Here is a 21,635-nt window from a genome sequence, read left to right as displayed (position 1 = left end):
CGACCCGCCCCCGACCCCCGAATATAGGCCTATCATTGCTCCGGCCGCACGTCGCTCTTGCCCGTCGAGCTCGCTCTATTGGTTCTTGTTGGGGATGCGGCCGGCCCCCTCTCGATGATTGGACAATCTTTGCAAGGCGCGGCGTTCGATTGGCTTCCCGCGCGGGCTGCTAGGATTGGCTCAGGCTTTCTTCCCCGCTCCGCCTCCTCCTCCCGCCTCGGGGCACAACACGCCAGCGCGAGGACTTGTGCGTCAATCCAGATGCCTGTGTCGCCCTGATTGGGTACGCCCGCCCCCCTCTAGTAACCCAATTGGTCGGAGGGAGGAGCTAGGCTGATCAGGGGCGGGAAGTCCTCCGTCAAGTTTGGAGCCGTCTTCCATTGGTTGTGCGGTGGGGGGGGGAACATTCTGCCCTGAAGTAATTGGCTGGTCCAGAGAGTGGGTGGGGAAAGCGGAGGAAGGCATGGCAAGTAGGCGTTAAAGGCCGCGTACCTAATCGGAAACAGACAGGTGCCTTCAAATCGGGGGCCGGGGTTGAAGGTAACTGCCAATCAAGACAGCCCCGGGGCGGAGCCAGGCAAGATCGCCCACCCCTTCCCGTTCATGGACCTGGCTGTCGTTCATTTCTGGCCGTCCAATGATGTGACGAGTGGGCGGTACCCGCTCCTGGAAGCGTGTGAAACCTGGCGTAGCAGGCAGGCTTGGGACTAGCGCGCATCCTTCCGCCTGCCTTGTGTCTTGGCCAGGCGGACAGGTCTCTCAGTTGTACGGTCTTTCTCCAAGTGCCTGTGGCCCATCTTTGAGACTTAGAGGATGGAATTAAAGGAAGGAAGCAGAAGACAATGCCCCAAGTCACTGACATCACGCATAGCTGCATTGGTTGGGAAGCGGCATGGAGGCATGGAGTTTTTGTCCTTCCTCTGAATGGTGACGTGATTGTGGAACAGGATCTCTCCTCCGCACCTCCGTTCGCTTGTTGTCGTGAGGATGCCGCAGAAGGTACAGATGGGATTCCCTGTCCACCCCCTACTCCCGTGCGCACCTCCCCCCACCATGATCGTCGCCTACTGGGCTTTAAGATCTCAGCTCGGTGGTCTTCTCTTGGAGGGAAAACTTCCCTGACCTCCCGTTCTGAGTGGTCCCATGAGCCCTGTTAATTAGCATCTACTTTTGCGAGTATGCCATCCTTTTCCTAATGACTTGAGTCTTCTTCTCTCAGTAGAAAGCAGTCGGTAACCATTTGCTGAATGAATACATGGATGAATACGGGGATAACTTGTGGTTAAGACTTGCTAGGTACCGGTGCTTCTGCAAACCAGGAGGCATTTGCCCTGGGTCACACAGAGGAGATGGGAAATCAGGTCTGCTTAGCTCCTCTGGAAGGAGGAAAGTAAGCTAAGTCCAGGGGAGATGCAGCTGAGGACATTGGAATCACCTGTGGCAAGGCAGGCGCTGCTTTTAGGTTCGCACAGACCTGGGGAGTGAAGCCTGGGGATCTCTATTTTTACAAACGTCGTGGGTGATCACTAGAGTTGAAGAGTTATTGATCCAGAACAGCCTTGTTATTCAACATGTAGCCCCTGGATGGAGTAGTGCCTGTAAGATTGCTCAAAAATCCCTTGGGGATTTGTCAAATGCCAAGTCTGATTCAGGAGGTCCCAGGCCTTGCTTTCTAAGATTCCCAGGCGATGGTGATGGCCCACAGTTCACACTTTGAGTAGCAAGGGTCTAGAGCAATGGTTCTCAAACTTGGCTGCACATTAGAAGCACCTGGGGATTTAAAAAAATTCAGATACTCAGGCCTTGTCCTAGACCAATTAAATCAAGAGTTTCTTGGGATGGGAACCAGACATTGGTAATTCAGACTCTGAAGATGATTCCAACATGCTGCTAATCTGGTAGAGAACTTTCTAGAGCAGTAGTTTTCAAAGTGGGTCCCGGCATGAGCCGCAATAACCACCACCTGTGAAGTTGTTAGTCATGTGTTTGAGCCCCACCACAGACTATGTGCTTCCCTGGTGGATCAACAAGAAAGAATCCTCTACCAGTGCAGGAGACGCAGGTTCAATCCCTGGGTGGGGAAGATCCCCTGGCAAAGGGAATGGTCACCCACTCCAGTATTCTCTTCGGGGAAATCCCACGGACAGACGAGTCTGGGGGGCCACAGCCTACGCAGTCACAGAGAGTCGGACATGAGTGAAAGACTAAAAACACACAAGTACACATAGACCAACTGAATCAAACTCTCCTTCCAGCTGATCCTGAAGCGTACTAAACTTGGAGAAACTGTTCTAAGGATGCAGCACTATCGGGTGACTTAGATTCCTTCTTGAGACTTGCACCTCCGTGCCCCCGTCCACTGGTTCAACGGTTCAATCTGGCCAGCGGGGCACGGGGATTCTGACAGGTGGCTCTTCCCTGGCACACCCACAGGCAGAGGTCAGCAAAGGTCGTCACTTTCAAGCAAGGCTGATCTACACAGTTCCAGGGTAAGTCTGGGAAGACAGTTCTGTGGCCTGGGGTTATATGACCTTCGGAAAGAACCTCCCAGGTGTGCAGACTCTCTCACGTGAGGGAGGAGGAGAGTAGCCTTGGGATGAGGGGCAGACTGGGGGTCCAGAGACACACAGAGCCCCGAATGGTGACAGGGGAGTCCCATGTAGAGATTTCAGCCAGGACCCCATGAGCTGGGGAGAGACCCAGGGAGAAACTGCGAGCTGGAGAGGCCTGGCTCCCAGTGGGGCTGCTCCTCCAGTGTAGCTAAGGATGGCTGACCTTGCAGGTCAGCAAGTAGCTCTGAAGCCAGCTCCCAGCACAGAGCAGGCGGCCCCTGGAGGCACAGCACTCCCCTTACCTGGCAGGTGCTTTCGTAGTGCTGGGTCCCCCCCAGGGCAGGGTGCCTGTCTGCCCCGCACAGGCAGGGCTTGACGCATCAGGGTGGGAGCGGGAAGTCCTCAGCCAACACTGGAGTAACAGCAGGGCCCCTGTCACAGGGCCCTGAGGGTGAGTCCGGTGCTGAGTGTTTCCTGAGCATCCTTCTGTCCTCACGTGTGTGCCTGGTGGTGTCAGTGGGGAGGCCTGGAAGGTGGAACAACCGCCCAAGATGCCACGAGCAGCCAGGTGGCCTGTGCTGGAAGCTGGGGCCTCGGAATGAGCGGAGTTCTTGAAGGGGCCTGGAGATGGAGAGGGTGCTCCTCGCCCCGGAACCCCACGAGGTGACAGGCCCAGGGGTGGACCTGGGTCCTGTGAAGCCCGAGCTCTGCTCCCCAGACCCCGGGGCGCTGACTCCTCAGCCACCCAGGTGGCTGACAAACGCTCACTCGCCAAGACTGGATCCTGATGATGTGCTTTTAATTACATCCATTCCAAAGGTACCTCCTTTCCCAGTTAAAATAAAGACGACACATGATGAAGCCAGGCTGCGTGTCTGTGGAGGGGGTGGCGAGCTCCGCGCGTGGGGCCGGGCTCCTCCCAGGCCTCCTGGCTGTTCACACCACAGTGGCTGGCCTGGGTGCCTCTCCCTGCCAGCACCCCCAGCCCCTGCAGACCCCGACCCCCTCAGAGAGGGGGGTCCCGTGTCCCTCTGGCCGACGACGGCCGGGCACCCCCCTCAGGTAGACGTGATGCCACTCTTCTCGCCCTTGACCTTGAGGAACTCGGCCATGCTGGAGAAGTACTTCTGGCTGGCCTCCGCCACCTTCTTCTCTGCTGCCTGTGGGTTCACAATCTCCAGGCCCTGGGCAGGGGAGGGACACGGGGTGGGCTGGGGAGACGGCCTGGTCTCTAACAGCCTCCCAGTGAGGGAATCGTGGCCTGTCAGGGGCCCACGACCCTTCCTGATGGGCCTGGGGTGCTGGGCAAGCATGTGGAGGATGTGCCAGCCTCCAAGTCTCCCCCACCCTGGGAGATCCTCTGTGGTTCTGGGGGTGAGGGGAGCAGGGAGGACCTGGATCCCTGAATTTGTAACAAGTTCCCCAGGTTATTTTTAAAACACCACCTGAGAAAGGCTGATCCCATTCGGCTCCTGAATGAGGAAACCGAGTCCCAGGAGCAGGAGGTTTGCCTGCAGTCCCAGCACAAACCACACCAGCCCCAGTGAGGGTTTAACAGCCAGCTCTGGGGGTCTGACGTGTGGCCGGCGTTGATCCAGATGTCTTACACCCAGAGATCCCCACCTCACTGAGGCTGCCCGGAAGCGCCGTCTCCTTTGGTCCTCTCAGTCCCCAGCACCTCCCACCTCCCGACACATTGTGTGTCTTACTTGTTTGACCCTAAGATAAACTCCAAAAGGGCAAAACTGCTGTGTGTGCCTGCCCATCTCAGCGCCTGTGAGTGCCCCCGGACCTCAGCAGGCATTCCTCAGGGGTGGGAGCGGCTGGGCCTGCTCGGGGCCACAGAGACTCAGCGGTCCCTGCGAACCTCGCCGTGTGCTGGGAACCCAGATACAGCCTCGGGGGCTTCTTTGGAGCCCCCCCAAGCCCATGGCAGCCCCAAAGGGGGGCACAGGTAAGGAAGCAGCCCAGGATGGGGAACATGGCTCTCCCTGGGCCTCCTGCCTCCAGAGGGCCGGTACCTGGAGTGGAGTGAAGGCCACGCTGGAGGCGGTTCCCGACGAGCGGTCGCGGATGGTGGACTTCCCACCGTACACCACGCTCTGCTTCTGCAGGGTCCGCTACGGGGAAGGCAAGGGCACTCAGGGCTGTGGCCTGCGTCTGCACGCCCAGGCCTGCCCCCGTCCCCGGGGCCTGGCCCGTACCTGCAGTGTCTTGGAGATTCTGGCTTTGGTGGCCTCGTTCACCTGTGTCTGCCGCACGCGCCCGCTGCCCGACTTGCCCAGGTGGCCCAGGCTGAAGCCCAGGTCCTCCTGGTAGGCGTCCTCCTCGATCTGGTGGGAGGGGAGACGTCCAGATGTCAGCCACCACTCAGTCAGCCCAGGGCTCCATCCCATCGGCAACCACCTGGGCCCCGAGTGCAGTGAGCCTTGCTGGGGCCCCAGTGAGGAGCACGGGTCCTGTTACTACTGCTTGAGATGAGAGGGAATGTGTGTGTGTGTCTGTGCTGTGTGAAAAACCAAAATAGTTTTCACTGAGGACACGTGAACTAGTTCTGGCAGGACCAGTGGGGTGATGCTCGGGTAGCAAGGGCCTGGCAGGAGTGGGGTCTGGGAAGCCCTGGACAGCACGGCGGTGGGGGGAGGTGAGCCTGGGGGCCTGTGCTGTCACGGAGATCCCTCTGGGGCTGGGACAGAGTGGAGGCCAGGGGACCAGGAAAGAGGCTGAGGTGCTGCCATGGCCACAGAAGGAGAGGAGGGGGTGGGGGGGGGCGCGAGGTAGCAGGGGTGTGACCTCTCCGAAGCTCATGCGGTTGGCCTGCTTCCGGATCTCTGTCAGCCCCAGCCGCTCCTTCATCTTGCGGTACCTGGGGCAGGGCAGGGGGTCAGCGGGAAAGGGGGAGCCTCGGCCCTTCTGCCCAGCTGGTCCCCGCCCCGCCCCGCCACTCCCCGGGCCCCACCTGCGGCCGCCTCGCTTCTTGCGCTGCCCATCAAGGGGCGCCGGCAGCGGCTTCACCTGCTTCACAGGCGGCGGCTCCTGCCACTTGTCGAACTTGCGCTCAATCTCATCCTTCAGCTCATAGCCCACCTAGGGAGGGCGGGCTGGGGTCTGGCAGCAGCTCCCACAGGCCTGGCCTGCCCCCCGCCCCAGCTCCCCTCTGGTCAGTAAGGGGGATGCCCTAGAGACCGCCGCACCCGAGAATCCCGCTGGGTTCTTCCTTCAGGAAGGACCCCAATCGGCCCCCGTCAGCTCCTCTGAGGAGCCCGGCTCTCCCCAAGGCGCATAGGCTTGACGGGACCCCTCCATCCCGCCCCCCAGGGCCCGCTGGGCTCTAGCCTCGGCCTGGCGCTGACGGTTCCGCTGCTTCAGACCCCGTCCCCCAGCATCCACGGGACTCGCCTGCTCCGTGTGCACGTCCACGTTAAACCCTCACCTCCTCAGAGCAGCCCTCCCCGCCTTCCAGGTTCACCAGTCTAGGCTCCCTCAGCACCTCCACGCCCCCCCCCCCCTCCCTCCAGCCTCCACTCGGCACCCCGGACACCCTGCACATTGACCGGCGTGTGTCTCCCCATCACTGCCCACCCCCAGCCAGAGTGGAGAAGCCACGGGGGTAGGACCTTCATCTGGGCGGGTCGCTGCCATACCCCGTGGTCAGAGAGCCCCAAAAGCTGTGCCAGGCTGGGTGCCTGGAAAACCATACTGCATGGGATGGACACATCTCCTCTCACAGAACAGGTCAGACCAGGAAGACAAGCTGACGGAATAAATACCAGCACGGCGATGGTGCTGGCAGAGGAGACAGACCCGGTGTAGCAAAGAAGTTCCTCCCCCACCCCAAGGTGTCCAGAGAGAGACCCCGGTGCGGCAGAGAAGTACTTCCCCCGCCCCAAGGTGTCCAGAGAGAGACCCCGGTGCGGCAGAGAAGTACTTCCCCCGCCCCAAGGTGTCCAGAGAGGGACCCCGGTGCGGCAGAGGAGTACGTCCCCCGCCCCAAGGTGTCCAGAGAGGGACCCCGGTGCGGCAGAGAAGTACGTCCCCCGCCCCAAGGTGTCCAGAGAGGGACCCCGGTGCGGCAGAGAAGTATGTCCCCCGCCCCAAGGTGTCCAGAGAGAGACCCCGGTGCGGCAGAGAAGTACTTCCCCCGCCCCAAGGTGTCCAGAGAGAGACCCCGGTGCGGCAGAGAAGTATGTCCCCCGCCCCAAGGTGTGCAGAGAGAGACCCCGGTGCGGCGGCGAAGTACGTCCCCCGCCCCAAGGTGTGCAGAGAGAGACCCCGGTGCAGCAGAGAAGTACTTCCCCCGCCCCAAGGTGTCCAGAGAGAGACCCCGGTGCGGCAGAGAAGTACGTCCCCCGCCCCAAGGTGTCCAGAGAGAGACCCCGGTGCGGCAGAGAAGTACTTCCCCCGCCCCAAGGTGTCCAGAGAGAGACCCCGGTGTGGCAGAGAAGTACGTCCCCCGCCCCAAGGTGTCCAGAGAGAGACCCCGGTGCAGCAGAGAAGTACTTCCCCCGCCCCAAGGTGTCCAGAGAGAGACCCCGGTGTGGCAGAGAAGTACGTCCCCCGCCCCAAGGTGTCCAGAGAGGGACCCCGGTGTGGCAGAGAAGTACGTCCCCCGCCCCAAGGTGTCCAGAGAGAGACCCTGGTGCGGCGGCGAAGTATGTCCCCCGCCCAAGGTGTCCAGAGAGAGACCCCGGTGCAGCAGAGAAGTACTTCCCCCGCCCCAAGGTGTCCAGAGAGAGACCCCGGTGTGGCAGAGAAGTACGTCCCCCGCCCCAAGGTGTCCAGAGAGAGACCCCGGTGTGGCAGAGAAGTACGTCCCCCGCCCCAAGGTGTCCAGAGAGGGACCCCGGTGCGGCGGCGGAGTACGTCCCCCGCCCCAAGGTGTCCAGAGAGGGACCCCGGTGCGGCGGAGGAGTACGTCCCCCGCCCCAAGGTGTGCAGAGAGACCCGGTGCGGCAGAGACGTTCCCCCCACGACCCCAGGGTGCCAGCGGCCGACTGGTCCCCATGAGCTTGTCACCAGCTGACAAGCGGGGCTCTGCGGTGTGACTGGGCTGGGGATCTCGGAACGGGGAGTGAGAGCTTAGTGGTGTCTGTGGGCCCAGTGGGATCACCGGGCCTTAAAGGGTCAGAGGAGAAGTGCAGACAGAGGCAGAGCCAGGGAGAGCGTGCAGAGGCTGTGCTGGCTCTGAAGACGAGGCAGGGGCCCTGAGCAGGGGGCGCAGCGGCCCTGGCGAGCTGCAAACAGCGGGGCGCAGCCCTCCCCCAGCTCGAGCCTCTGAAGGAGCAAACTCAGGCAGCACCGCGGCTTCAGCTCGGGGAACCCCCGTGGGCTTCTGACCTACAGGACCCTAAGAGCGCAACCCCGTGTCCCTTTAGGCCACTGCACTTGAGGCCATCGTCATGGCAGCGTGGGGGAGGGTGCGCCGCCCTGGGTGGGCCCCAACAACACCCCCGCCCCACCCTGTGAGTGCCCGTGCGGGGGGTCCTCTGATGGCGGCCCTCCTCGACAGGCCACAGACCACGCGCACACCACTGCCGCCCTCACCTTCCCCTCCGTGCTCTCATGGAAGCTGTCCACACGGGCTGCCAGCGTGCACTTGGCGGCCACCAGCCGGGCTGCTTTCCGCCGCAGATCCTGGGGCAGGACAGGGAGGCGCGTCAGAGCGAGGCAGCAGCGTCAGAGCCCAGGCTTCCCAGAACTGCAGCCTCACCGCCCTCTCTGCCCGCAGCCTCCACCTCCACTGCGGCTGCAGGCCTGCACTGACGCGCTACAGTAACCAGTGATCACCGCTGGTGTATTCTCCTCCTCTCCGGTCTGCAGATGAACCAGGTCCAGTTCACCCACATACAGACGGGGAGGCCGAGGCTCAGAGCTGGGGCTCTGTGCCCAGCTGGTAGGTGGCGCGGACGGAACTCCAAGCTGGCCTGTCGGCTCCAGCCTCCTCCGGCCCGCCCTCCAGCTCCCGACACCTGCCGCCAGCAGTGACTCCGGGGTCCGGGGGGCACTCACCGGGGGCAGGGACTGCACGATGTCGCTGTGGTAGATGTAGCCGGTGTGGGGCAGCACCGAGGTGGACGAGAAGCCCGACAGCGTCTTGCGCTGCGCCCCGAGCAGCATGATGTTGCAGGCGGGCATCTTGGAGAGGTTGGTCAGGCCGCCGGCCACCCCTGCGGCGGGAGGGGGGTGGGTGTCAGTGGGGGTGGGGCGTGTCTGCCAAGCACTGCACCTTCACAAGAGTTTCTAGCTGCAGTTCCAAGGGGGCGTCCGCCAGGGAGCATCAACGTGTCCCATCTCAGGGGGATTCAGAGGGGCTCCGAGGGGCGAAGCGACGTGCCAGAGGGTGCACAGTGAGCCACTGGTGAACCAGAAGCCCGACCCCGTGTCTGGGAAGCCACACGGGCCTGTCTGTGCTTCAGGGGGTGGTCACCGCACGGGGGCCCGGTATGAACCGCCTCTGGGTTCCGAGTGTGTCTGCAGGTGCAGCCAACACTCACCCCCGTCTCCAGGGTGGAAACCAAGGCGCGTGACATGGTTTGCCCAAAGATGTGAGGTCAGAGGTGGTGGGGAGTGGGGGAAAAAGGAGTTCATCCTTCCCGCAACCCCGCACACGCCTGCCTCATTGACTGAAGTGTCCCCCCCCCGACAAATTCACTGGCTTAAGTCCTAAGCCCCCACCACCTCAGAGTCTGGAGACAGGGCCGTTACAGAGGTGAGCCAGGTGAGACGATGTCCCAGGCTGGACCCCAAGCACGAGGCAGGTGCCCTGATGGGAGGAGGATCCGGGACATGTAGAACATCCCCCAATGCACAGGAAAGGGACAGGCCTCCCCGAGGTCGTGTGGTGTGGGGCCGGGCCTCACCCATGATCTTGGCGGCTGTGGAAGCCCCGATGATGATGGAGAGGTTGGGGGCGATGAAGGACATCCGCGACTCCACGTACTCGTAGATGCGGTGCTTGGAGGCGTTGAGCTCCAGCGCCATGTCGCAGGCCTCCTCCAACCGCTCTAGCTCCTCCTCTGACAGCTGCTGCCTGCGGGGTGGGGGTGCGGTTGAGACAGACCGAAGGACCCTGACCTCCGGGGCTCCTAAGTGGTGAGGGGTCCCACCCTCCCTGCCGTGTGTGCGTGCGTGCACGCGTGTGTGTGCATGCACATGCATCTTTGGGACGATTACTAGCCCCGCCAGCCCCGAGGCCTGGAAGCAGGGGCCACAGGGAAGCAGCCCATGGCGGCACATCCCCGCTGGCCCGCCCCACGGCCTTGTCCTCCGCCTTCCCTTCTCTGCCTGGGTGAGGCAAGCTGGCCCAGGCCAGGCTGCAGCCGGGCTCTTTGTGGGTGTTTCCTCTTACCGAAACACCCCCCCAGCTCCCCGGACCCTGCAAGTCTCGGCCTTGCCGACCAGCCAGGCTGTTGTCCAGCTGCTCCCCTAGGAGCACCGTCACCAGCAGCCGTCGACCCTGCCCATTCACGGCTTGTCTGGTCAGAGCCCTGTTGTGGGGTGACACGCCTCTGCCCTTCTCTCAGGCCTGCCACAGACGCTAAGGGGCAGGGGTAGACCCCTCATGCCCCTCCTGAGGGGACGGCACCCCAGAGGGACGCCACTCCTAATTACAGGCCTGCCCTCCGCCGCACCCCTCAGGACCACACGCTTTGGGGGGACCGTAAGCCCAGAGCCCAGCTTGCAGGAGGTGCCCGGCAAACACATGGAACTGCAGCAACCGGTCCTCCTGACACCGACACCCGTGCCGTGGGGGCCCCGCGACCGTTGCCCGTCGGGTGGACGGCCAGGTGCGCACCCCTGGGTGGTGGAGGCGGTGACGCTGACGACCATGATGGTGGCGTTGGTCAGGATCTGCTGCAGGTTCTCGTTGTTCTTGCACTTGTCCAGGCTGTTGCCCAGCTCCTGGGGGAGGAGGGGGCGAGAGGGGGAGGCTCGGGGACTCAGGAGGCCCTAGAATCTCTCCTGCAGGGACAGTGGCCGCCCCGTCTGCCCCCAGTTCCCACAACCCCGCGGCTCAAAGCATCCACACTGTCTGCTCAGGGCGGGCCGACCCGGAAGCACACACAGTCCACCTGCGGAGGACGGGCTGCCCCCACAGGCCTGCTGCCGCGTCCACTCCCAGTGTAGGTCTGACCGCGTCTCCTCCCCACCCCCATCTGCTCGACTTTCGGGGGAGCCTGGGTGCTGGGTGGTGTCCCGCCTTCACGTGCCTGACCCTCCCGTGGGGACCTTCCCCTCAGACCTGGAGCCTCGGAGACCAGGTTGACCTGATGACCTCTTACACTCGCCTCCTCCCTCTCCCTGAACGCTCCAGGGCCTGTTGCCATCTCCAGGTCTTGGCTTCCCCCAATCTCTGTTCCCTGTTCCCATCCTGTCTCTGGCCCAGAGCTGAGTGACCCCCCAACTCAGACCCGGAGGGTCCAAGAGCAGGGCGCTCTCAACAAGCGTGGTGGCTGGGGACCCCTCCTCCGCGCTCACCTTGACCGTGCGGATATAATCCAGGGCGTTGGGGACCAGGGACTCCAGCTCGGGGAATCGCTTTGAGTACTTATCCCGGATGAACTTATGGATGATGTCTGGGGGCACAGGGCAGGCAGGAGCCCGATGAGGGGCAGGCAGATGCCGCTGGCTCCCCCAGCACCCATCTGCCCTTCGTCCTGCAGTGAGGGAGCCCCTCATGGCAGCTGGCCTCACAGACACACAGCACAAAGGCTGCCCTACTGCTGGGTGCAGCTGTGTGGATCAGTTCTGGTCCACAAGGCGTGAGTACAAGTCACACGGGCAACCTCCAGGTCACTCTCTTACAGGAAAAAATGTGCCCTCCTCCTCTTCTCTCCCGATTTTTTTTGCTGATGGGGATGTGGAGGTGATGGCTGGAGGTGGGCAGTCACTTTGTACCATGAAACAGGTGGCAGATCAGTAAGACGCAGAGAGCCTGGGCTCCTCCAGACTTTCCCATGAGAGGAAAATACACTTCCTTCTCATGTCACCACTCTGTTCAGTAGGTGAATTTACATCTGAACTAACACAGGGGCTTGGGGCAGGACCCTGGGAAAGGCCAGCGGGGAAGGCGGCCTGGGATCCTGCCCTCCAATGGGGATGGGAGAGGCTGTGGGGGACACTGGGCAGGGCTGTCTCTGCTTGCCCTTCCTGGAACTCACTCAGCTCGTTCTCAATCTCCACTGTTAGGTTGTTGGCATCCACGATGACCCGGTACTCAGGGGCCGCCTCCACCGGTCCCATCACTATGGGGATGAGAAACAACCTGGTGTGGGTACATGTCTAAGCACCCACCCCTTCCCAGGTCCTGCAGCTGGGCAAGGCAAGGGATGCGGCTAGAGCGGGGCACGGAGGGGCTGAAGAGGAAACTAGGGAACAGGTTTGCGTGTCTGCAAACCTCCTGTCTTTCTGTCCCGGCCAGTCTAGATTTGACCTTATCTCTCCTGGAACTAAACCCTCATGCCCTGAGGACTAAAAGCCATGCTCCCCAGTGTGATGTCTGAGGGCTCCCCAAAGGCTGGAAGCCCCGGGGCTGGGGCAACCAGCGCTGTGTCTGTTTCCTAAGCTGCACCCTGGGGTGCCTGGCCCATGGTTCCCTGTCCCTGGTGCAGCTCTTCCTCGAGCCTGTTCCTGTTTCTTCACACCCTGATCACGATGGCGGCGACAGTACTGTCACGAGTGGAGGGGAGAAGGCACCTTCTGAAGCTTTGGCCTGCTTGCTGATGTACTCCTCAATCTTCATCATGATCTCGGCGAACTGTGTGGGGAGGAGAGGAGAGTCAGAAACCAGGTACCGCCAGGGAAAGGGGGCTGCTGCCCGCATCGGCCTGCCCGGGACCTCCGCTCACCATCTTGCTGTCCCACAGCTTGGCGATGCTCTTGACCGAGTCCCCGGAAAGATCCAGCTGGGTCTCCTCCTGCACATCCTCGATGGCCGGCTCCTCCTCCTCCTCCCCGTAGCTTCCTCCCTCCTCCTCTTCTGCCGCCTCCTCGAGGTCGGCCAGGAGCTCGTCGGCCAGAGACATCCTGAGGCCTGTGGGGAGGGAGGGGCGCCTCACTACAGGGAGGGGGCTCCCCTGGCCAGAAGGCCCTGGTCCTTCTTGATCAACCCCACTTGCGCACAGGCGCCGCAGGGACAAGGAACATTCATCTGCTTTGCTCTCCGGCTCCTAACGGTGCCTAGCACATCACAGATGCTCAACAAACACCTGCTGAGTGTGAAGCTGCCTCCCAGAACCAGGTGGTCTCCAGTCACAGCTCACCCTTCCCACCCTCACCTCACAGGACAAGACACCACACACCCTCACACCAATGTCTCTAAGACTTCTTAGGAAAAGGTACACCCCGTCCTGTTAATGCGATATGATCTCTCCTTACATCCTCCTTTTCCTCCACCCATTGCAGAGGCCCCACCCCACCAATAGATATTCTGAAATCCTGCCCTCCTCAGATGTCAGGACAGCCAGGCAGGGCCTAAAATGTCTAGAGCCTGAAGGCCAATCACCTCGCAGGTGGAGCAGCACCTCATCCACCCCAGGGTGCTGTACAGACTGTTTTTGTGAAGACAATGCAAAGCACTATTCCACAAGGTACAGTCCCCTCACTCTGTCCTCCCCAGTGCTTTTTCTTTTCTTTTGTTTTTTTAATAAGAAACTGCTCCCTCTTCCTGTTCTTCTTCAGTGAGACACATGTATCATATACATGCTGCTGCTGCTACTATATATAAAATAGGTCACCAACAAAGACACGCTGTATAGGACAGGAAACTCTACTGAGTATCTTCTAATAATCTATAATGGAGAAGAGCGACTGACAGTTCAGTGGTTAAGACCCCGTGCTGACACTGCAGGGGGAGTGAGTGTGATCCCTGGTCAGGGAACCAAGACCCCACATGCCCTGCAGCTTGGCCAATAAAACAGAAACACAACACTGTCAATCAACTATACTCCAAAAAAAAAAAAAGATAAAGTTTGAAAAAATCTTTAGGGAATTTCCCAGCGGTCCAGTGGTTAGCACTTCATGTTAACAAAACGTCTAGTATACGGTAGGTATTCAAGATATATTGGGCAAATGAAAGAATGAGTGACTAAAATCCTTATGCTAACCACGTCTGGTTTTCTTTCTCCAGTCTCTGAATATATTATTTTTTTCATTCCTAACGCAGGGACACAAACAATACTTCTTGCAGCGTGGATCTTCCCAGACTCCGAGACTGGATCCTATCCTGTTGCTACACAACTTGTGAACCAGTTTGTTTACTTCAACACTTGAAATTCCCTAAACTTCTAACATTTTGTTTGATGTCCACCTTCCCTATTAAGCTAAAAGTTCCATGAAAACAGGGACGTGTCCATTTTGTTCACTGCATCGCCCAGCTTAGCACCTGGCACGGAGTAGGTGCCACGACCTCGCTTGACACCAGCCCACCTTTCTAGCCTCAGCCCCTGCCCCTATCCCCCATACCCCACGAGTCGTCACATTTCTTTCTCTTACCCACTTCTTTCCCTCGCTTTAGGTCTTCATACCCTCCCTTTTTTTACCAGCCCAACACCTCCTTATCCTTCAGTTCTCGTCCTCTTCCAGCTCCAGAGTAGATAGCTTGCTTGGTAATACACACAGAACACGCCCTGTGTGTACCCTAAGGCGTGTCACACGTTACTTATTCAAGTAATGACTTGATTAAGCCTGTTTCCCCAGGCACCACCATGCAAAGCGCTGACACCCAGGAACGGTTTTCTTGCTCCCGCTACACCCCAGAGCTGTAACCCTGAAGGCGCTCTGAGACCCTTGGGTCGTCGGCCTACGAAGGCCCGGGAATCCGACCTCCAGCCCTTCCCTCATCTCCATCACGCTCACCTCTTCCCTCCTCACACCACGGTTTCTAGGAAGATAGCTTCCCAACAGCGGTCGACGCTCACTGATGACGTCTCACCCTCGCGCCTTCGTCGACGCAAAGCTGCGCTCTGATTGGCCCCCGCCCCCAGTCTTTCCGGGAGCGTTTGGAACAACAACTTTATTAGCACCTGACGCTAGGCGGGAAAGGGGTGAGCGGGGAAAGGAGAGGCGCCTTATCCAGCTCGTGGCCAGCTGTGGACTGAGCCCGATAAAAGGAGACTTGCCGCAGTCTCGCGACAAGGTGTCACGATAAGAATAAAGGGCAACTGGGACGAACGGTAGAGGCGTTCAACGAGAAAACAAGGCTTAGTGTAAGCCGGGAGTCGGGGTGGAGGTGGAGGGGTTACGGAGCGGAACCGGAAATAGGAAACTACCGCTCCCAGAAGGCGTGGCGGCAGAGTCCTGGATGTTGGGGCCGCGTAGCCTGACGGAACGGGTAGTTTTGCGGACCACTTAACCTACGGAGATTGCCGAGGTTGGAAGTTCTGGGGCCTGGGGCTCCCCGAGCAGGAGAGATGGAACTGGAGCAGAGAGAGGGGTGAGTGATCTTGAGGAAAACTTCGAATCGCAAAAGACGTTGTAGCTGCATGATAGCAGTCTGCGCTGAGAACTGGCGCGGGGCTGCAGTTCCTGCGGTTGCTTTAGCTTAGGACTCCTCAGGGACTGGGGTCCGTGCTCAAGCATCCTGAGGCAGAAGGCTGCGGGTTTAGACTCCTGGGTCTGAGGGTCGGGGGGGTCGGAGGCCGGGACTCCTGGGTCTGGGTGAGGGGTTGGGGCTTGAGCAGTCTGGTGAAGAGATGTGGATCCTGGGAAGGGGTGGGCTAGGGGCCTGGACTTCTGGATCCTGGGAAGGGGTGGGCTAGGGGCCTGGACTCCTGGATCCTGGGAAGGGGTGGGCTAGGGGCCTGGGCTCCTGGATCCTGGGAAGGGGTGGGCTAGGGGCCTGGGCTCCTGGATCCTGGGAAGGGGTGGGCTAGGGGCCTGGGCTCCTGGATCCTGGGAAGGGGTGGGCTAGGGGCCTGGACTCCTTCCTAGACCTCAACGAGGAGGAACTGGGAGCCGGGGCGTCGGGGTCCCTGAGCCCCACCCCGACCTTACAGGACTATGGCAGCCGTGGGCTTCGAGGAGTTCTCGGCGCCGCCAGGCTCGGAGTTGGCGCTGCCTCCGCTCTTCGGTGGTCACATCCTGGAGAGCGAGCTTGAGACCGAAGTGGAGTTTGTGTCCGGGGGTCTGGGCGGCTCCGGGCTCCGGGAGCGAGATGAAGAGGAAGAGGCAGCCCGGGGTCGTCGGCGGCGCCAGCGGGAACTAAATCGCAGGAAGTACCAGGCGCTGGGTCGGCGCTGCCGGGAGATCGAGCAGGTAGGTGAGTGTGGATCCCCCCGTTTGGGGCTCCTCTGGCCTGAGTTAGTAATCCTTCTCAGTGTCTGCCTGTTTAGGAGCCCAGCCTTCCTTACCCGGGTGAATGAACCTTCCGTCCATTCATTCATTCATTCATTCAGCACCTAGTGTGTGTCCGGGCACCCTGCAATGCACCTTGGAGGGCTGACTCCTCTAGGAGCTTCATTTGACAACCCAAAGCAGCTCACTGCTGTCTCACAGGTGCCTCCATGGCTCCCATTGATCTGACACCCCTGACATCATTTGCTCAGGTCCTGTCCGTTCTGCCTCCCTTATCTCTCTCAGCTTCTCCTCCATCCCCACGGCCTTTGCCAAGACTCAGGTTCTTTCTGCTGAATCACTGCATTAGCCTCCTTGGTGAGAATGAGGACGGAGCAGGAAGCCGGGTCCAGATCTTGAAAGGCCACGAACATGACAGCAAGAAGTTTGGTTGTTCTGTTCTGTTTTGTTTTTGAGAGTGAAAGGAGCCATTAAAAGGTTTCAGATAGGGGACGAACAGGGTCAGGTCCTGGTGTTTGAAAGACTCTCTGTCTTTGGTGGGACTCATTTCCTAGGGCTGCTGTAGCAAGAACCATAAACGGGTGGCTCAGTGACAGAAATGTACTGTCACAGGGTCTGGAGACTAGAAGTCTAGGCTCAAGGTGTCAGCAGCAATGGTTCACCCTGAGCACTGTGAGGGAGAATCTGATCTGTTCTGGGCACCCTCCCTGATTTCCAGTGGCTTGCTGGGGATCTTTTGTGTTCCTTGGCTTGCAGATCTTGGCTTTCAGCATCACATGGCATTCTTCCTGTGCTGGGTGTGTGTGTGTCCCCCCCATATTGGATTAGGACCCTCTGTATAATCGCCTCATTACTTAGCTTGATTACTTTGTGAAGAGCCTTTGTCCAGATAAGGTCCACATTCTGAGGTCCTAGGAATTAGGACTCCCACACACCATTTTTTGGAGGCAAAGAGTCAGACACGACTTAGCGATTAAACAACAAAAATCCAGCCCATGACAGTGGTGTTGGGTGAGTTGCAGAAGAGGCGGGCAGCTAGTATAGTGGCCCAGGCAGGAGAGGAGGCAGCCTGCACTCGGGTAGGAGCAGAGGAGAGGAAGAGGCAGGGATGACAGAGAACTAACAGGGCAGCGAGGTTTGAGCCGAGGCTTAGGGTAAGCAGGAGCGCGGCAAGCTGGAGAAGTACGTTCAGGACTTCACATAGCACAGGGCTTGCTCAGGACTGAAGAGCCATTTGGTTTGACGGGGATGTTGGGGAGGGGATTTGAAGGCCAGGCTGAGGGCAGCAGGACCAGTGGCAGTGCTTGGAGCAGAGTCAGCTCTGGATATTAAATTATATACATTCCCCTAAAGTGCATACCCTGTGGCCAGCTATCCCAGTCCTCCATAAATACCCAGCAGACACGCAAGACAAATGCGCCCCACCGACAGTTACCAGACGTTCCCAGAAGTACTCTTTGTAATATGGTTTTACGTCTGTGTATAGATAGGAAGTCGCTAATGTAAGTACGAGTGAGTGAGTGAAAGTCGCTCAGTTGTGTCTGACTCTTTGCAACCCCATGGACTATATGGTCCATGGAATTCTCTAGGCCAGAATACTGGAGTGGGCAGCCTTTCCCTTCTTCAGGGGATCTTCCCAACCCAGGGGTCCAACCCAGGTCTCCCACACTGCAGGCGGATTCTTTACCAGCTGAGCCACCAGGGAAGCCCTAATACAAGTATACGTGATACCTAATATAAGTATACATAATAGATACAAACCAGATCCACTTATTTTTATTATGGTTGTTTAGTTGCTCAGTCGTGTCCAACTCTCTGTGACCCCATGGACTGTAGCCCGTCAGGCTCCTCTGTCCATGGATTCTCCAGGCAGAATACTGGAGTGGGTTGCCAGGCCCTCCTCCAGGGGATCTTGCCAACCTGGGAATCGAACCCACGTCTCCTGCATTGGCAGGTGGGTTCCTGACTGCTGGGCCACCTGGGAATATTTTTCACCCGGAGACTTCGGCTCCCCTCCAACCTTCAGCTCCCTTCAACCTCTCTTCCCTCCGCGACCACGCGTCTCTCTTTTCTCCCCCAGTGATTTCAAGGCTCCTCATGTCCTTCTGTTCACAGAGTCTTTCAGTGCAAGGGTGGCGCTGGTACAATGAGCACTCTCCCGAGAGCACCCACTCTATGCCAGGCCGGGAACTTTCAGCCACGGCCCCCTGCCCTCCCCCCAAGCAGCAGCAGGTATTCCGAGTCCTGTTTAACAGCTGGATGCTGGGTTCCAGAGATTCATCATTTGCTCAAACGGAGCTGCATTTGAGCCTCTGCTCTTAGCCCAACCCCAACCAGGAATAAGTTACATTATTATTCTTTGACCAGTGCAGAAACCTGAGGCTCAGAGAGGTTAAGGTCCTTACCCAAGGTCACACAGCTGAGAAGGGGGCAGGCTGGTATTCGAACCCAGGTCCTCTGACCCAGGAGCAGAACACACTTGTTCACACCTTGTCCACACATCTCCTGTGATGGCCCTACCTAAAGCAGCCACCTCCTGCCCTAATCTCTAGCCTGTCTCCCGGTCTGGGGTCCTTGAAGCCCTCTATCACTCTGCAGATAAGTCCTCTGGTGGCAGGGTTTAGGGAGCAGCCCCCTGCCAGGCTCTGCTGCAGGCCCTGTGGACAGGGGCACAGGGGCAGGGTTTAGGGAGCAGCCCCTGCCAGGCTCTGCTCCAGGCCCTGTGGACAGGGGCACAGGTCTCAGTCTGTTGGAGCCTCTGTCCTGGTGGAGACAATGAGGATGCTGAGGAGAGGCAGAGGCTCGAAGGCGGTGGGAAAGCAGAGCTGAGCAGACTGGACGGGCGGGCGGGGCTCTGGCGTGGGAAGTGGGGGAGGCATGAGCAGGGAGCCTTGGATGCAGGTGTTTTTCTCCTTTTTTTGCCCACACCACGGGGCACGTGGGATCTTAGTTCCCTGACCAGGGATCGAACCTGTACCCCCTGCTGTGGAAGTGCAGAGTCTAACCTCTGGTCCTTCAGGGCGGTGCCTGAGCGCAGTCCAGAGGAAGTGAGCCACACAGGCACCTGGGGAGGAGCGCGCTGAATGCCCCCAGGCCCGGCCCGAGTCAGGGGACTCAAGTGTGAGCGCAGCGGACAAGGCAGCCGAACAGGAGAGACCGTGAGCAGGGGGAGCGGTACACACGCGGGCCCTGGAGGCCCTGGCCTGTCTCCCTGGTGCCCGGGGGGCCCCACTCATTGCATTGGATGCTCGGAGCCCAGCTGACCTGTGCTTTCTCCACCTCCCCGCAGGTGAACGAGCGGGTCCTGAACAGGCTCCACCAGGTGCAGAGAATAACTCGGAGACTGCAGCAGGAGCGGAGGTAACCCCCTCCGGCCCGCGTCACACGTCTCAGCCCTTGTCCCCGCCATCTGGGGCCTGGGCAGCAAGCTGAGTCCCAGGCCTGGGGCGGCGGGTGTGCCCCTAGTGAGTGGGGTGGGCGGAGTGCAGGAGCCCAGCCCGAGGGTCACAGACCCAGCCTTGAGCCCTGCTCCACTGGGAGCCTCCAGGCCAGCCACACCCCCTCTCTGAGCGCCAGGCTGCCATCAAGGCAGGGCAATGGATCACATTGGATCACAGGGCTGCTGAGATCAAATGGGAGCCCTCAGGGCATGCACTCTTCAAATTTATTCACCTGTAGTCGAAAGACAGTTCCTTGGTGGCACTTGTCACTCTCGTGCTTAGTGGTAACCAACCACCAAGTTGGATCATTAAGAAGTGAAATTAGAAATTCACTCGCTCGGTCACACGAGTCTCATTTCAGATGCTTGGTACCACTTGGTTCCGATTTTCATCCCAACTAAATAAAAGTAACGGGAATTGACCATTTCTGCGCATCAGTCATTCTCGCCACGTGCCAGGTACCCGAGGAGAGGACAGGTGGCCCGCGGCTTCCATAGCGGACAGCCCCCAGAGCAGCTGGCACATGCTGGGAGAAGGCAAGGTCGTGCGTGGAAGAGGCTCCGCCCAGGCACTGGCTCACGGGGACCATCTGATCAGAGCTCAGAAGAGACAGAAAACCAAAAATCTTTCGGGAGCAGGAAGAGAAGGCAGGGTCACGAGCGAGGGTCTTGGGCCCGCCTCTCAGCTACCAGTGAAAATGACAGTGTGTGTGTGACCAGTTAGTGAGCCGACACCCCACCGGGGCCTGTGGCGCCGTCGTGAGCCGCGGCCTGCAGGCCACCCCGTCGTGGGGGTCACCCCGGGTTCCAGAGCAGGAGCTGAGGTGCAGGGGCCCCCGTCCTGCCCCGAGTCCACTGGCTACTCAAGGGCTGGGCACCCGGGTGTCTCAGACCTTCAGAGTCAGAGCTGGGCTGCGGCCCCTTCCCGCCCGCCGGGTGGAAGGTAAAGCTGCCCCTGCCCCGGCGGCTTCTCTGCAGGTTCCTCATGAGAGTGCTGGACTCCTACGGCGATGACTACCGCTCCAGCCAGTTCACCATCGTGCTGGAGGTGAGCTGGGGTCGCGGGCGGGGGCCCGGAGCCCAGGACACAGCCTTCACCTGCCCCCCTCCCATCTGCCAGGACGAGGGCAGCCAGGGCGCAGATGCCCCCACCCCCGGCAATGCCGAGAACGAGCCTCCAGACAAAGAGGCGCTGTCCCCACCTAGGAGGACACCCGCGCCCCCGGAGCCAGGCAGCCCGGCCCCGGGTGAGGGACCCAGCGGGAGGAAGAGGCGGCGCGCAGCCCGTGATGGCCGGCGAGCGGGGGCTGCGCTGAGCCCGGAACTGGCCCCGGTGAGGGGGGTGGGGGGGGGGAGAGGGCGCAGGGGAGGGGAGAGGAGAGGCGCAGGGGAGGGGAGAGGAGAGGGGCGCAGGGGAGGGGAGAGGAGAGGCGCAGGGGAGGGGAGAGAGGCGGGGCGCAGGGGAGGGGAGAGGAGGGGCGCAGGGGAGGGGAGGGGCGCAGGAGGGGAGAGGGGCGCAGGGGAGGGGAGAGGAGAAGGGGGGCGCAGGGGAGGGGAGAGGAGAGGCGCAGGGGAGGGGAGAGGAGAGGGGCGCAGGGAGGGGAGAGGAGAGGCGCAGGGGAGGGGAGGGGAGAGGGGCAGGGGAGGGGAGAGGAGAGGAGAGGGGCAGGGGAGGGGAGGGGAGAGGAGAGGGGCGCAGGGGAGGGGAGAGGAGAGGGGCGCAGGGGAGGGGAGAGGAGAGGGGCGCAGGGGAGGGGAGAGGGGCACAGGGGAGAGGAGAGGGGCGCAGGGGAGAGGAGAGGCGCAGGGGAGAGGAGAGGCGCAGGGGGGGGAGAGGAGAGGAGAGGAGCGCAGGGGAAGGGAAGGGTGCAGGGGAGGGGAGAGGAGAGGGGCTCAGGGGAACGGGGGAGTGGGGCGAGGCCAGGGAGAGAGGGCCTTGCAAAGCGGGGGAGAGGGGTGAGGCTGGCCTGGGAAGGAGAAAGAGCTAGAAAATGCCAGGCAGGGTGGAGAAGACCTGGAGGAGGTTCTGGGGAGAAGGGAAGATACCCTGGCGGGCAGCTGAGGAGGGAGAACTGGCAGGTGGGGGCGGCAGCTCTGGGGATCTCCGGTGGGGCCGTTGGGCCAGGGCCGCCTCACGCCCCTCTCTGTCTCCCCCAGATCAAGGTCGAGGAAGACTTCGGCTTTGAAGCGGACGAGGCCCTCGACTCAAGCTGGGTTTCTCGGGGGCCAGACAAGCTGCTGCCCTACCCCACCCTAGCCAGCCCCCCCTTTGACTGACTCCCCCCAATAAACCAGCCCCCACTCTCGCCTTGGCCACTGTGCCCACCGCTGCCCACACACTCAGGCTCGGG

General features: G+C 60.6%; 2 protein-coding genes and 1 long non-coding RNA gene across 5 annotated transcripts; 2 read left to right on the top strand and 1 right to left on the bottom strand.

Moving 5' to 3' along the window:
• The first annotated feature begins 2 nt into the window (after window positions 1–2).
• On the top strand, window positions 3–3,413 carry LOC110138494 (uncharacterized). 2 transcript variants are annotated; one of them, XR_011481984.1, is made up of 4 exons: window positions 3–283; window positions 747–999; window positions 2,256–2,489; window positions 2,994–3,413. It is a non-coding gene; the product is annotated as an uncharacterized lncRNA (long non-coding RNA). The 2 variants fall into 2 exon arrangements; XR_011481983.1 differs by lacking the exon at window positions 3–283 and having other exon boundaries at window positions 432–999.
• PRPF31 (pre-mRNA processing factor 31) lies at window positions 3,335–15,633 on the bottom strand. Of its 2 annotated transcripts, none has more exons than XM_070450270.1 (14): window positions 15,546–15,633; window positions 12,401–12,585; window positions 12,249–12,309; window positions 11,714–11,797; window positions 11,031–11,128; window positions 10,348–10,454; window positions 9,413–9,582; window positions 8,562–8,719; window positions 8,097–8,186; window positions 5,512–5,639; window positions 5,346–5,418; window positions 4,757–4,885; window positions 4,574–4,672; window positions 3,335–3,736 (listed from the first exon to the last, which is right to left on the bottom strand). In XM_070450270.1, the coding sequence occupies exons 2-14, from the start codon at window positions 12,575–12,577 to the stop codon at window positions 3,611–3,613; spliced, it is 1,500 nt and encodes a 499-aa protein (XP_070306371.1). In that variant the 5' UTR covers window positions 12,578–12,585; window positions 15,546–15,633; the 3' UTR covers window positions 3,335–3,610. The 2 variants fall into 2 exon arrangements, with proteins under 2 accessions (XP_070306371.1, XP_020751224.1); XM_020895565.2 differs by lacking the exon at window positions 15,546–15,633 and adding an exon at window positions 14,409–14,497.
• On the top strand, window positions 14,587–21,621 carry TFPT (TCF3 fusion partner). The gene is made up of 6 exons (XM_020895569.2): window positions 14,587–14,985; window positions 15,548–15,806; window positions 19,135–19,205; window positions 20,263–20,332; window positions 20,405–20,617; window positions 21,442–21,621. The coding sequence occupies exons 1-6, from the start codon at window positions 14,963–14,965 to the stop codon at window positions 21,559–21,561; spliced, it is 756 nt and encodes a 251-aa protein (XP_020751228.1). The 5' UTR covers window positions 14,587–14,962; the 3' UTR covers window positions 21,562–21,621.
• The last annotated feature ends 14 nt before the right edge of the window (window positions 21,622–21,635 follow it).

The sequence above is a fragment of the Odocoileus virginianus genome, chromosome 20, assembly GCF_023699985.2.
Source record: "Odocoileus virginianus isolate 20LAN1187 ecotype Illinois chromosome 20, Ovbor_1.2, whole genome shotgun sequence".
In the NCBI taxonomy this organism is placed as follows: Eukaryota; Metazoa; Chordata; class Mammalia; order Artiodactyla; family Cervidae; genus Odocoileus; species Odocoileus virginianus.
Note: the sequence above shows the minus strand (reverse complement) of the source record. Positions and strands in the feature narration are given on the sequence as shown.

Excerpts from the sequence above, each read along its gene's own strand:
- PRPF31 (XM_070450270.1), bottom strand. The coding sequence starts at position 12,577 with ATGTCTCTGGCCGACGAGCTCCTGGCCGACCTCGAGGAGGCGGCAGAA. Across the intron at positions 8,187-8,561 it reads TCGTGCAGTCCCTGCCCCCG|GATCTGCGGCGGAAAGCAGC; the intron begins GTGAGTGCCCCC and ends GTCCTGCCCCAG. Across the intron at positions 5,640-8,096 it reads ATGAGAGCACGGAGGGGAAG|GTGGGCTATGAGCTGAAGGA; the intron begins GTGAGGGCGGCA and ends CGCCCTCCCTAG.
- TFPT (XM_020895569.2), top strand. The coding sequence starts at position 14,963 with ATGGAACTGGAGCAGAGAGAGGG. Across the intron at positions 19,206-20,262 it reads AGACTGCAGCAGGAGCGGAG|GTTCCTCATGAGAGTGCTGG; the intron begins GTAACCCCCTCC and ends GCTTCTCTGCAG. Across the intron at positions 20,618-21,441 it reads TGAGCCCGGAACTGGCCCCG|ATCAAGGTCGAGGAAGACTT; the intron begins GTGAGGGGGGTG and ends TGTCTCCCCCAG.